This window comes from Eriocheir sinensis, unplaced genomic scaffold, assembly GCF_024679095.1.
Source record: "Eriocheir sinensis breed Jianghai 21 unplaced genomic scaffold, ASM2467909v1 Scaffold1598, whole genome shotgun sequence".
In the NCBI taxonomy this organism is placed as follows: Eukaryota; Metazoa; Arthropoda; class Malacostraca; order Decapoda; family Varunidae; genus Eriocheir; species Eriocheir sinensis.
In genome coordinates this window covers 35,001-50,000 of record NW_026110959.1, presented here as the reverse complement: position 1 = coordinate 50,000, position 15,000 = coordinate 35,001, and the positions used below count along the sequence as shown (strand labels likewise).

The 15,000-nt window shown below is 45.8% G+C and overlaps 1 protein-coding gene across 1 annotated transcript; it reads left to right on the top strand.

Moving 5' to 3' along the window:
* Positions 1-119: 119 nt before the first annotated feature.
* LOC126990375 (putative lysozyme-like protein) lies at positions 120-9,242 on the top strand. The gene is given in 5 exon segments (XM_050848996.1): positions 120-694; positions 946-1,126; positions 7,679-8,003; positions 8,452-8,593; positions 8,596-9,242. Coding segments are annotated over 5 exon segments (1,500 nt in total). The 5' UTR covers positions 120-489.
* Positions 9,243-15,000: the final 5,758 nt, after the last annotated feature.

The window sequence follows — 15,000 nt, the reverse complement described above, 5'->3', positions numbered from 1 at the left end:
TGTAACGCCGCATGTGTTGCCGCATCTCTCTCGGCATGTGTTGCCGCATCATACAACTTTGGCGGTGCTCAATGGGTTAAAGGTAGCGTGTGTGACGTCGATGGTAAGTAGACGTGACCCGTAAGTGTCAGAGCAGCACGAAAGTCGGGTTGATAATGCCCGAAAGTCCAGATTGTAAGAATTTAGCACTAACCGCGAAACTCGTGGATCACGAAACTCGGATAGCATGAAACTCGAGAGGGTACTGTAGTTAATTATTTTCTAGGTTCATGATACCTTAAAAATAATGTGTCAACATGAAGAAGAATGTGAGAAATGACAAAGAGAGAGAGAGAGAGAGAGAGAGAGAGAGAGAGAGAGAGAGAGAGAGAGAGAGAGAGAGAGAGAGAGAGTACTTTAAGAACTCCTGGATCAGTGGGTGTATGACCTCATACAGTGGGTGAGTTGGTGCCTCTCCCTGGCAGGAGACAAGGGAACTCAAGAAAGAAGATGGTGTCGCCTCACCACGGCTACTCTGACGCTGAGTCTGACAACACCGACTCGGAGATGTCGGCCTCCAAGCTGCAGACCATCAAGAGCATCGCTGCCGAGCGCAAGCAGACAGAGAAGCGCGGGCGGGAGCTGCCTCACGCCACCCACAACTATGACCCTGAGAAGTACAAGAATGGAGCACAAGGCAGGCCTCTGGAGACAAGTAAGAACATGTTGCATTCACCTTCCAGGGCCATCAAGGCGAGGGTATGAGAGATTACTTATTGGCTTAGCTGCTCTCACTTCTTTATTCTTCCCCTTTCAACAACTTCAATGAGAGAGAGAGAGAGAGAGAGAGAGAGAGAGAGAGAGAGAGAGAGAAACTAACATAATGTAATATAAATAATAATGAAAGCTGGTTACAAGGAAGGAGAGAGAGTAAGAGAGACCTAAGCATTATCCCTTGCATCTCAGAAGATAGACACCGATGTTCGAGTAACAGCAGCAGCAGCAGCAGCAGTGCCGAGGTCACCAAGCAGCAGGCAGCCATCACCCTACAGAAGCACTGGCGTGGCTACATGACGCGCAACCACAACCCCAACGCTGCGAAGATCAGGGACGACATACGACACTCCCGAGCTGAACAACACATACAGTAAGACTTTGCTGGGACTATATAAAGGAGATGGGGCTATATATGTCAGGAGGGTTGTGGAGAGTGCCTGCATGATGGCAGATCCAGTGTTGCAGCAGCCCTAGATGTCTGACGATCATTCCAAAATATGATAATCAGATCAGCTTTAGGAGAGTCAATTTATTCTTTCTACTCACAAGAAAGTCTTTTACTGTTTAAGCAATAAGTATGATTGAATATCATTATTTGTGTGGGCATGACAGTTTGGGTCAGAAAACAGTAAATACAATGTGCTGAGTATAACAATCTGGTAATGGTGCCTTTGCCCTGGCCTCTTCACCACACACCACAGCTCAAACAACAGCAACTGCCGGTGAGCATCATGGCCTGAGGGTTCCACGGTTAGCCACCAAGCCAATGAGATGTTTTTCTTAGTGCTGAGGAATTTTTTAATACCTATGCACAACTTATAGTAACTATTGTCATACATAAGACTCCACCAACCCAACCAGCAACTCCCTGCATGCCAAAAGAAAGTGAAAGGGACCATGTGGCTGCCTCTCACCTCCACCCACTCTCACCCATCTTGACACAGACAAAAGACATCTTCAAAATCTCTTCAAAATTCACCTAGTCTCCATCGGGGTGATGTACTGAATGAAGTGTGAGAACTAAGTGTCTTGCCTCCAACCCCTCCTGCTGCCCCTGCCTGTGCCTTTGCTGTCCATCCTATGGCCCCTTCCCCTTCAATTTAACATGCAGGGAGTTGCTGCTTGGGTTGGTGGAGTGTTATGTAGGGCATAGGCACTAAAGTAGGCTGTGTATAGTTGGTATGGAATTTGATCAGCACTAAAAACAGTGTCCAACTGGCTCAGAGGCTGAACATGGATTCCAGGGGCCATATTTTGTCTGCATCAGAGGCACTGGATATCTGTTAACTCCTATGCTTAACCCATACAGCCCCGCCCTATTTTGAGCTTTTTTCACCTCAATCCCGAGCCCCTATCGATTTTTTTTATTGCATAAATCAATTGGAAATTATCTAAAACTAGGGGGAAAAGGTATAATAACACTCATATCAGCTTATTTTTGCCTCTATGGGGGATGGTTATGGAGTGCACTACGGTGCGTCTTCCTGCCCGGCCGCCAACCTCCCTCATTTTGCACACCATTCTGACGCTGTATTATTCTTGCTCTAGTGATGTTTGTAAGCAGCACGATTGTCTCTTTGACTACGTACATGCACAACTGCGTAAAATTTATAGTAATAACTAAATACAGCAAACCCTCTCGTATCCGGGTTAATAGAGCCATGGGGGCACCCGGATATGGGAAAAACCCGGATATGGTGTAGGTTAAGTCTACGGATCTGAAAACCCAACTTTCGATCATGGCCTGCCATAAAGGCAACAACAGAGTACTGCATAGGTGTTTCTGTCCATACTCATACTATGGTATGCCCCATGGCCTTGTAGCAATCAATCTGCACCAGGGAGTGAAATGTGCGCGATTGACATGCTCTGGGCGCTGAGAAAAGGGTTCGAGCAGCGTCGTCACGGTTAGAACTCATGGCAATCTCTCCCTGGCTTATCGCAATCCTGCTGCACCTTGGGGGGATCTGTTACTTGGGATTCGGCAATTAGGCACGACAGCCTCGACCGCTAACCCATTGTTGGGGTGCCTAGCCCCATGTTTACAGGCAGCAGCTAATGTTCCCCTGCCTGGCCAATCACAGCAGCGGGGCCTGGACCCAACCCAGAAAAGCCCAGGTATTTGTGGCAGCTTAACCGCCCAAGTCTGCACCATCGTATTTACCACGTAGGCTTTCTAGCAGACCCAGCACTGCCACAAGAAACTTTTTACGGGTCCAATTTTACAAAACTGGAAGGCCGATCACTCTATGCTCTTCTTAGGTGCGTGCCTGTGGCTTTATTGCTGTGTAGCTGCGTTAGCAACCTCGTGGCTACGAGCACTGTGGACTTTACCACATGGGTCAATCAGAAGGCATACCAGAGCGATACCCGAAGCGGTCCGGGCCGGCAACGAGCATCAAGTGCTCTAAGCAGGCTTCTATACGGACGCCCGGGCAGGCACCCCAGGGCGCTACCCTTTTAAGCCCAGCAGTGAACCCGAAGGTCCACAGACACCGGGCAAGTATGCCAGACCGCCCCACTCTGAGTGTGAGTGGGGAGGATAACCAAGGAGTCAATGACAACCAGGCGCATCCGCTTGCGTGGTGATCTGTTGCTGTTTAGTTACACTGTGTTGCCCTTACGAGTCATGGGAGGTGGGTACCCCCTGCACAGTGCATCCAGCGGGACCATGGGGAGGCCAGCCACAAGAAGTAACCACGATTTACGGCCAGCCTGCACCTCCAGATCAGGCTGGCCCACGGGACTTCTGAACCCCTGTGGGCCCCTTTACTCGCCTTACCGTAAGCATGGTAAAATCCCTCTTTCAAATGTCGGACCGAGGGTGGTACCTATCTGCATTTCTTATTCCACCCTCACTCCCTCAGAAGTGCTAGCGGACCCGCACACATTCTCCACGAGGACGGAGCCCTGCTCACTTAGTCCAGTCTGGATTTAGGCAGTTATCAAGGCTTAAGCTAGGGTTCGCACTGTGTGTTTCATTTAAACAGTCCTTTGACACTCCCGCCATTTAAACCTGCACTGCCTTGACTCTCGTCACTTCAATATGGTCTGCAGCGCTCGGCAAGGACGTTTACGTGCCAGTTGTACTGCGAAGCACACAGCTTTCCTGCGAACCTTCGCACCAGGGCATCAGTATCATTGCTACGTGCAAGCTGGGGCGCACCTTATGGGTGCGGTATGCCGCCCGGATAGAGCTAAGAGGCAATGCGCGGGCAATTTGATCGACTTTAGGCGGTGCGTGACAATTTGGTATTATATTTTGGAAAAAATCAAATATTTTTTAAAACTCCTGGATACGGGCGAGGTCGGATACGGTGCACCCGGATAACTGATTGTTTACTGTATATACTATTTCTGTGTGTGTTTACCATACATTCACTTTTATTGTTGCGTCTGTCGATTTTACTGTCAGTCATTATTGTCTTGGTAATAATATGTAAGAAACACAAAAGAACTACACTTGAGTGTGCTGAGGTTACTATGGCTGTAGCGGAGGTCAGGCGACACACACACACACACACACACACACACACACACACACACACACACACACTCTCACTCTCTCTCTCTCTCTCTCTCTCTCTCTCTGAGAGAGTTACCACATGTCCAATTTTAAAACCCTTGGCTACTATACAAGCTGCGTAAATAAAGGAAGAAGTTGGTGTCGGAAATAGACGGCAGCGGGCCTTCAGGGTACAAATGCAGTGTCGGCTATAGCTGACAGCGGGGCTGTATGGGTTAATGAACCATAACTACTTTTTTATTTACCTCAATGATGTTTAATATGGCAGGTTGAAAAAGGTGCATAAATACCATAAAAAATCATGTTACCCCTTCAAGTGTTTTATCTCTGTCTGAGTAGATACTAGTGGCATTAATTGCACCTGCATCAAAACTTTACTGAAGAGCCCCATCTCCTTTATATAGGGTCCTTGGTTGGCACTGTACCTCCTGCTGGGTAGTGGTAATGTCTGCAAAGCATGTGATTGGTGGTGCCCTGCTTACCCATAAGGTTACCCTCACATTTACTGGATCTACTGACACCAGGGTTCCAACAAAAGTGGAGTGGTATAGCAAGGGGGGGGGCATTGGAAAACATATCCAGGGCACCATTAGCATAGCAGGGAAAGAGGGGGGGTTGGAAAACACCTCCATAGCTCCAAATAGAGGGGTTTTTAAAAGTGAATTTTAGGTTTGCTATTCTCCTTTTCGAAACAAAATGTCAAGATAGAACCATAAACCCCTTGATCCTCTCCTTCCCCTGCCCTTCCTTTCATCACGTCCTGGTCTCCTGCAGCCGTAGTACCGTCAGCGACATTTCCCTAACCTTGCAGGTGTGCCAGATCAAAACCTTCTGTGAAACACTCTTATCTGGTAACACTGCTTTAGGTTAATGTTATTAAATAGAAGATGGTGCCACTATAAACACTTGCCTGCACCATGACGGGCTGGGGCCGAACACCATCCAGGCCCCTCAAGCAGCCTACCGGCGCTATAGGCGTAGACGTAAGAAAAAAAAATACAGTAGTGTCTCCAAGTTTGCGATAAATAGGTCAACATTGCGGGTCGCAAACGTTGAAATTGCTAACTTTGAACCATTATTCTTATGGGGAAATTGAAAACTGTCAACATCTTGCTCCCAAGAGCAGACAGGTGGCCAAGCGTATGTGTGCAGACAGCCCCAGCCGCGTGCTGGGCCCAAATATCTGACGGGCGGCTGATGTTGGTGATGGTGGTGATGAGTGTCGGCAGCATGGCCTTTGCATAGGCGCCACCTGAACGTTATTTTTATCGGGCAGTGTGTGTGTGTGGCTGTGTTTATTATGGGTTTGGGCTTCTCAATTTGCTAATTCTTATTTTCCACATGTTGCATGGGACCCCTTTCTTTTCATCCATCTCTTCTTTTTGAAAAAGAAGAGATGGAAGAAAAGAAAGAAGTCCCGCGCAACATGTGGAAAATAAGAATTAGCAAATTGAGGAGCCCGGGCCCACAATAAACACAGCCACACACACACACACAGGCCCCAATGAAAATACCGTTTGGGTGGCGCCGATGCAAAGGCCATGCCGCCGACGCTCATCATCACCATCACCATCATCAGCCGCCCGTCAGCTGCTCAAGCCCAGTGCGCGGTCAGGGCTGCTCATACACATGCGCCTGGCCGCCCGGATCCCACTCACCATGCTTCCTGCAGCCAATGGAAAGGTAGGGGGCTGGGTAAGAGCAAGAATGGGAGTCAAGAACAACAGTAAGGTGTGAAAAAAAAACCGTTTTAGCAGCCTTTTCCTTTTCCTTTCGGGTCATATCGCAATTTCAGTTTTCAATAAAAATTGAATTTTTTGGGTCCCTATCGCAAACTTAGTGAATCGCAAACTTGAAACTCGCAATCCTGGAGACAGTACTGTACAAGCCACGTATTTTCATCAGACTGTGTTATTTTCAGCAAAGCAGCCTGATTGTAATCTTAAAAATAACGGCTACATGAGGTCACATTCGTTGACTTTAATGCTGTCTGTAGTCACATAGGGCCGTCTGCTTATACGCAATGTAACAACCAGTAGCTGCCTAGGAATAGCTTTTTGCACCCTGTATGTAAGCTTTTGTGGCTAAAATCCTTAATATTAAGCTAAAAGCACGCAAAATATAGTACAGTGAGTTGGCAGCTTAAAATAATTCGCCCGTGACATATGTTGTAAACATGCTGTGCACAAGAAATCCGAGTAATTTCCCTATATTAGCCTTCCTGCCCAGCACAGATGATTATCGATGTAGTACTTAACTCGTGTACGAAATATGGATGAGAAAACAGTTGAATTAAACGAGTTATTTTTTATTTATTTATTTAATTTTTTTTTATTTATTTATTTATTTTTTTTACATCGCGGCCTATTGTGCCGGTAGGCTTCTTCCCGGTGGGGCCTGATGGTCGGTCCAGCCCGTTCTTGCGCAGGCGAGTGTTTATAGTGGCGCCATCTTGTGTTGGCTCTTGTTGCCCCCCGGAACTCATCTTTGAGCCTCTTTGGAGAAGTTATCTAGAGCCCGGGTTGATGGGTGGTCTTCAGGCCAGCATGTGGGTAGTCTTAGGCGTATTTGCCGGTTTCTGGTCTATAAGTGTTGCCAAGAAGCACCAATAATTAACCAATTAAACGACAACCATATATGAAGGCAGTTATTTGGGTGATGAAAGCAGTTTTTGGGTCGGAAATCGTCAAACGTAAGAGGCAGAGTACGACAACCTGGCAACGTTGTGACCTCGGTTCAGCTGACGATTGTTGGAACACGCGGTGTTGCTGCTTCCTCGATGTGAAGAGTGTATAGCTTGAGATACCGAATATTTCTCAGTTCTTCTACTTCCACTTATAAATAAACAAAATGTACTTCTTATTCTGATAACATAATTCTTGCTCATACATTTCACTTTATAGAAAATACTTTACGCTGTCAATAAACGTGACACCCTGCAGGAAAACATCACCCTATTTCTTCACTTCTACACTTAGGTCTTGTAAACGTGTTTGTATCTTTAAATATTTCCTCATGTTCGGGTTGAGGTGGACTGAAATTCATGTATTATACGCCAATGAGAATATACTAGCACTTCATTATGCATAAATGACGATATAATCCCTAATTATGTCCCAAGGGAAAGGTCCAAGGGAGGTCTTGACGTACCTAGGAAAGGCCAAGTTTTCCTTCGAGGATGATGTTTGGAGACGGGAATATCGCCCCTGGTCTGCTTCCCTTCCTATAAAAAATAAAAATAAACTGTTGGTATTGTTCCTGACTTTACCTTTCATCACACTCTGGTCCCTTAGTCTGCATCATAGTGTAAAGCAATAAAACTCGTTTTCTGGTATTTTCTTGTAAAGCTCTTGTTCCTGTGTTTACCTCTCACCACTCTCATCTTTCCCCACACAGACACCTGACAGAGAAGTTGCGCTGCACGGAGGAGGCGCTGGAGCGTGAGCGGCGGCTGCGTCACATGCAGCTTGAGGCGATACGCACGCTGTGGAGGGAGATACAGAAGTTGCAGGCCAGCAAGAGGGATGGTGGTGGCCTGAACACACCCTCCACCCCCATGACACCCCTCACCCCCCTCACCCCCATGGACAACTGCCACAGGGAGGGGAATGCACAGGGTGGGCAGGGGGCAACTGCTCCAGCTCCCTCTGCCAAGGGTAAAAAATACTCAGAGGAGAGTGTAAAGGAGCTCACTGAGTTCTGTGCTGCTCTACAGGGTCAGGTCAGTGATAACAAGTGTTTGTGTCCTAACAGTCAATGGTTGTGGCCAGGACAGGGACCAGTCAAGGTGGCCAAACAGTCAATGAGATAGGCTCCTTTATGAAGAGAGTAGTGGATGAGTAAAACAAAGAGATGTGTAGTTAATGCATAATATGACCACATCATCATCATAAGGTTTTCCCATAATCTCTTATGAGTTTAGATGGTCAGTGATAAGCTTCTATGTGTTTCCGTCCATTGCCTCTGCCTCTCGAATATTCAGTACTGCCAAATTCATATAACTTAACATGACAGTATGACCTAACAGTTTTATATGTGTTAGACAGACTTATAGATGGGGACAGAACCTGATGAATGACAGGTTCTGAGGAGCTGCCTGCTGTAGGTTGACTGACCTCTTGTAGTCTCGTTATGTCCTTGTGTATAGCACTGATAATATTCCTCCTTAGGTTGGGCAGCTGCAGGACTCCCTGTCAATGGTGACGCAAGTTATGAATGCGTTTTGCAACCTGCCAGGGTCACAGACCCTGCTCACCATGTCCCAGTCCAGCGGGTCAGGCCATGAGCGGTCCCCTGGAGGTGCAGACTCTCCGCCTCACAGAGTGTGGCTTCTGTGACGGTGCCTCTGAGTGAGAGTGTCACGTCGCTAACACACTCTATCTGTGCCCTCACAACGTCTATTGTGAAGTCGCCTTCAAACCTGAAGAAGTCAGAGGAGAGCGAGGGCGGTGATGGTGACGGAGGCCCAGTAGTGGACGGTGATGATGACAACAACAGCAGCAGTGGTGGCCACTCCAGCGATGGCTCTGATGGTACGCCAGTTGCCTGCCAAAAACACCCGCCCCTCCACCAACACCTTCACCACCATCACCACCATCACCTTGCTAACTCGGTGGCTTCTGCTGATCTCAACTCCACTGCACTGGACGTCTCCACCCTGTCTGTCGACTCTACCGAGGGTGGAGAGGCTGGAGACATGACAGGCAGGGATGAAGCGGAATTGTCAGAGTCTAGTCAATCATCTCTCTCTGGCAGCCTCTCTGGGAGTCACTCTGGTGGTGGTGGTGGTGGTGGTGGTGGTGGTGGTGGTGGTGGTGGAGGTGGTGGAAGTGGAGGTGGTGGAAGTGGAGGTGGTGGAAGTGGTGGTGGTAGTGGTGGTGGTACGGCTCCCCCAAGACCATCCTCCCTCCCGGTGGCTCGCCTCAAGACACACCGCGCACAGCTGCCTCTTGACCTCTAGACCTCCCTCATCGCTACCCCAATATCTCTCCTCCTCCTCCTCGTCCTCCTCATCTTTCTCCTCCTCTTCCTGCTCCTCCTCCCTTTGCTTCTCGCTGCAGTCTCCGCCACAAGTCATCCAACACTATGCTTCCGCCCTTCTCTCTTCAGTACTCACAGACCTGACTCTGCCCACTCACTGCAAACCACGCTGAGGCCTGTCACACACTGCTACAGAATTATGTCACACTGGACCAATGGAAGACAATGCTAGTCTTTGCCAGGGTTGTATTTAAAGGAAGGGGGAGTTATGGAGAAGAAGCCCCTCTCTAATTTAGTACCTTATATACTCATGTAACTGTCAATCATTCTAAGTCTGTGATATGTTCAGTTGAGGAATTAATTAAGCCTCCCAGAAAAAAGTAGTATTTGTGCAAGAGTTGACCCCTAAGGCTACGATTTTGTTCAGTTTAGGAATGAAGTTATCTTTCCATAAAAAGTTAACTCATCATCAATTCAGCCCCCATAAGACTAGTACCTGTACACAGATCTGCACCCTACACCTGGCTCCTTGAATTCAACCTTTACATGAGTCTGTATGGCACTAAGTGTTGCCTGAGATTGGTTTTGGCATCACTTTTAGTTAAGTGGGCTGCTGAAGTAACCTAACGCCCCCAAACCAATTTCTAGATACATGGCCCTGGCCTCGGTGATGATTGCTTGTGATTAGTTTTTTATGTATGTTTATGTGTGTGAGTGAGGGGGGGGTGGGGGGGTCTAGTGGGTTAGAGCTTCAAGCCATGGAAGTGAAGAGCCAAGGCGAGTTGCTTCAATCCCAGTGCCGCCGCGTGACATGAGGAAGGGCACCTGGTCTTAGACCCCAAGCTACAACCTCAAAACAACAAACCCATATAAACATGGGCCAAAGCTATCAAGAGGAAGTGTGTGTGTGTGTGTGTGTGTGTGTGTGTGTGTGTGTGTGTGTGTGTGTGTGTGTGTGTGTGTGTGTGTGTACTTTATCGAGGCGAACACTGCTATGAAGCCTCAACACACTGGGCTGAAGGAGGATATAAATGGCAGCTGCTTATTTGAGATCTTTATTTGACTTTATAGCTTTTGGTAATAGTAATAATGGTGATGAGGGGAATTGGTCTTTGGATTTTCTCTCTCTCTCTCTCTCTCTCTCTCTCTCTCTCTCTCTCTCTCTCTCTCTCTCTCTCTCTCTCTCTCTCTCTCTCTCTCTCTCTCTCTCTCTCTCTCTCTCTCTCTCTCTCTTTTTTTGTAATGAACAGTTGAAAAGGTAATACAGACAATAGGATGAAGCATGGAAATCATTAATGTATATAGATGACATTCCAGGAGTGAACAGTTATGTACGTGCACATTTGCAGATGATACAAAATTACTGAGGAAAATAAGAAATGAAAGACTGAGGAGCATTGCGTAAAGATGTAAACATGATATATGGATGGTGTAAAACATGGGAAATGAAAGTCAGTGCAAAAGAAATGACATGTGCTGGAAATGGGGAAGAGTGAAATGAGACATGCATACTCTTATGAAGTGGGAAATAATGTAATAGTAAGAGAAGAGGAGGAGAAGGACCTGGAAGTGGTGATTCAGGGTAATTTGTCACCAGACAAGCATATAAACAATATATTTGGAGATACATACAGCATGCCGAGGAATATAAAAAAAATGCCATTTCACTACCTGGATAAAAGATAGGATGAGAAAAATAACTGCAGAGATTAGACCAAAACTGAAATATGCAGAAGTTGAGTGGCTGCCTCACATGAAGAAACACCTGAAGAAGCTGGAAAGAATACAAACTATGGCCACCAAGATGGTACCAGAGCAGAAAGGTCTAACTTAGGAAGAAAGATTAAGAGAATTGTAGCAGCTAACATTGGAGGAAAGAAGAGAGAGGGGAAACCTGATTAAATATAAACTTCATGAATGCCTTTAGAGGAATCAGATAATAATACAGATCAATCATTAAAAAGAGAAAGTGAAGTCAGAGTGTAGGAGACAGGAAAAAATGTGAAAGGGAAGATGTCTTAATGACACAAAAAAGTACAGACTTCCCTGTAGAAGTAGTATAGATACGTGGGATGAGCTAGAAGAAGGGATGGAGGCAAAGAGTGTGGCATTTTAAGAAAAAGCTGGACAAGTGTAGACATGGAGACAGGACCACATGAATGTAGCTCAGGGCCTGTACAGTACAACTATAGTCCATTGACTCTAACTTGAGCCCTGTGGCTTGGCCCAGGGAAACCCCCATTATTTACTAGTGTTGACATGCGCATGGCGATCTGCCTTACTGTTAGTCTGTACGTTATCTATTTATGGAATATATATACATTCATAATACGACTGCATGGTGTTGTGAATGGCTTGGGATTAGAGGAAAAGACCGACCCAATAAACCTTCCATATCACTTGGCAACAGGGTTCATGCGACGTTGCCTCCTGACAGACCTTGGCAACAGGCGCCAGGCCGCACCATTCAGCGTTACGCCACAATGGACAACTCAAATAGATCTCACTCTAACGCCCTGCACAGCCATGCAAAAGAGAGAGAGAGAGAGAGAGAGAGAGAGAGAGAGAGAGAGAGAGAGAGAGAGAGAGAGAGAGAGAGAGAGAGAGAGAGAGAGAGAGAGAGAGAGAGAGAGAGAGAGAGAGAGAGAGAGAGAGAGAGAGAGAGAGGGGGGGAGCAACCCGCTCTGAGAAGAGTAATGGAGTGATGTGGCACCAGCGCGGTCTCGTGGGGACTCCCTGAGTCGCACCCAAAGGCTCAAGTTAAAATTGATAGACTATAGGTACACACACACACACACACACACACACACACACTAGGTTTATAGGTAAATACACACACACACATGCAGGCACACATGCTATAGATGGATAACCATTTGGTATAAAAGACATGGTTCAGGCATTTGGCATACTGTGCTCAGAACACTGGTTTAGAGAACACTGTTAAGCAAGAGAGATTCATTTAGATGCAGACACAAATGGTCACACTTGTTTTTGCCATATGAACGTAAAATGCATAACTGGAAATGTGTGATTTTTAAAATTCTTCAGCTCATAACATTTATTGGCCCTGTAGAAGTTAAGCAATATGTCCTTTGGTAATGTAGTACTGGTAATAACATACTGGCAGTGTAGCAATGAAGGTTGTTTGTTTTGAGTTTGTAATTTCAGTACAGTAGGGTTCCAAAAAGCACAAAATCAAATGGGGTGATTTGCAAGTATTCTCAACTACAATATATCTAACCAAATATTAATTTCAGTAGGGCCAGCAGATCTCAGATATCACAAGCCACAGATGAAAATGAATTAGTTTTGTTGAGACAGAATTCAACGTGAAAAGCAATTATTGCAGCCCATAACTTACATGTAGTAAGTTGGACGCATGCAAATACTTGGGAGCTCATGCACCCAACAAAGTCTTGACCGGTTTGGAGCCAAACTGAACTTTTTGTCACCAGCTCCTGGCACTAGTCTTTGTGTTCAGATGCTTCCATTTGTCAAGGAAATTCAAAGTAGGGGTTTTGGTAAATAGTACTTACATTTTGACTCCTCAGTTTATATATTTTTCTTTCACTTGGCAAAATATGATGAAAAGGAAATATATTCACATTTTGGTCAGTAATCATCAAGTGTGCTCAGTGATCCAGTGTTATTTAGCAGTCAGGTCCTTGCAAAAAAAAAAGTGACAAAAGAAATCTTCTGAACACATGCTAACGTGTGTTACAGTGGCATAGATGGCGGCCTGTGTGAGGAATCCCGTGGGAGGACCCAGTGCCCATACAGATATATCTTTTTGGCAAATTAAAGCATGTTTTCTTTCTCTCAGAATTTAATATAGGGGGGCTAAACTTTTCTCTATAGGGGATCAAGGCCCACACAGACCTTCCCCATAGCTACAACACTGGTGTGAAGAAATTTATTTTGTACAGGGCTAAAATCTCTAACCCTTTCAAGGAAAGACTGAAGGAGAAAAGTGAGGGTTTTGGTGGCCTGGGGATCAGAATTACTTGGAGGCCAAGCAAGAAAGTGTGATCCTATCAGAGCTGAGCAGTGAGTGTTGGTTGTAGAGGCCCCTGTTGTGTGCTATTGGCCAGAACCTTGGCATGACAAGCCCTTTTGTCTGTATTGGACCAGAAATCAAAGCAGCAAAAACTGCCTCGGTTGTGGGTGGGTGTTGTCCTTGTGTGTGTGTGCCATTTCTTGATCAGACCTCTTTGCGTGCCATACCAACACCATCAGAAGCAGTGGGTTCATGTGGTGTGGCAGTAAGCCTTATGCAGACCTCTTATTATGTGCAAAGGATTTAAATCTCATTCATGCCAGCAAAACAGCCTCAGCAGTGGATATTTGTGTATTGGTGTGGCAGTAAGCCCTGTGCTGATCTTTTAGGGCAAGAACTGCAACATTACTGGTAAAAACAGCCTTGCCAGCTTTCCTCTGTGTCATGTGTTTTGCTCTGTCTTACATTTGTACCACAGACAAGCAGGCATGCACAGTAAACTCATCTCAGAACCCAAGTATTATTCTCTAGTCACAAGCTAGTCATGTCATTATGTTTTTAGATGTGCTGTGTTAGTCTTAGAGGCAGCTTCAGTAATACTACCTGAGCTAATGGCGAAATTGTATTATTATAGTTTTAAGAGATCACCAATTGTACTGTAGTGACTTAAGTATACATTGAATTATTTTACAATTTCCTACTTTGTTCATTCAGTCTAAAATATACGAAAGTGATTGTGAAGGAAAAGGCAAGAAGAGGAAGGAATTAACGGTAAGGAAAGGACTGGTAAAGCTTGTAAGGGTGTGTGTGTCCGTCTATCCATCTGTCTATACCTTTGTGATGGTAGATGTGGCAGAATGGGGGACTACTAGAACAGACCGAATGATAGAAAGGAGAAGAAAAACTGTGTGTGTGTGTGTGTGTGTGTGTGTGTGTGTGTGTGTGTGTGTGTGTGTGTGTGTGTGTGTGTGTGTGTGTACCACTATTTATACTACTGACTCCCTGTTCCTTCTGCCCACTATAAACCTTTGGGGACAGGGACCAGTGCTGTGAACTAGGCTTTGGGACTGTGGGCTGGTGTGAAATATAGGCTTTGTGTTGTGAACCATAAAAGCCCTGTATTGTGAACTATAGGCTTTGGAAGTAAGAGCTTGTGTTGTGAACTATAGGCTTTGGAAATGATGGCTTGTGTTGTGAACCAGGCATTTGGACTAAGAGTATGTTGTGAAATATAACCTTTGGAAATGAGGGCTTGTGTTGTGAACCAGGCATTTGGACTAAGAGTATGTTGTGAAATATAACCTTTGGAAATGAGGGCTTGTGTTGTGAACCAGGCATTTGGACTAAGAGTGTGTTGTGAAATATAAGCTTTGGAAATGAGGGCTTGTGCTGTGAACCAGACATTTGGACTAAGATAAGGGTCTGTGTTATGAAGTATAAGCTTTGGAAATAAGGGTCTGGGACTGTGTTATGAACTATAGAACTTTGGAAATAAGGGCTAGTGTTGTGAAATAAAGGCTTTCACTGCATTTGAAACGTCTTGGCGCCTCAGTTCACCTGTTTGAAAAGCCTCTCGTGGACGTTGCTGGGATGCTCATGGACTGTTTTGTGAGGCTAGAGATAGTTTTACACAACCTCTGCACCTTGAACAGTCCTGAAAGTCACCCATGAAGACCCACTTAATCTTCTCCGTGGCCTTGGAAAACAGTCGTAACGGTAGCCCGATGCGTTTAAGAAT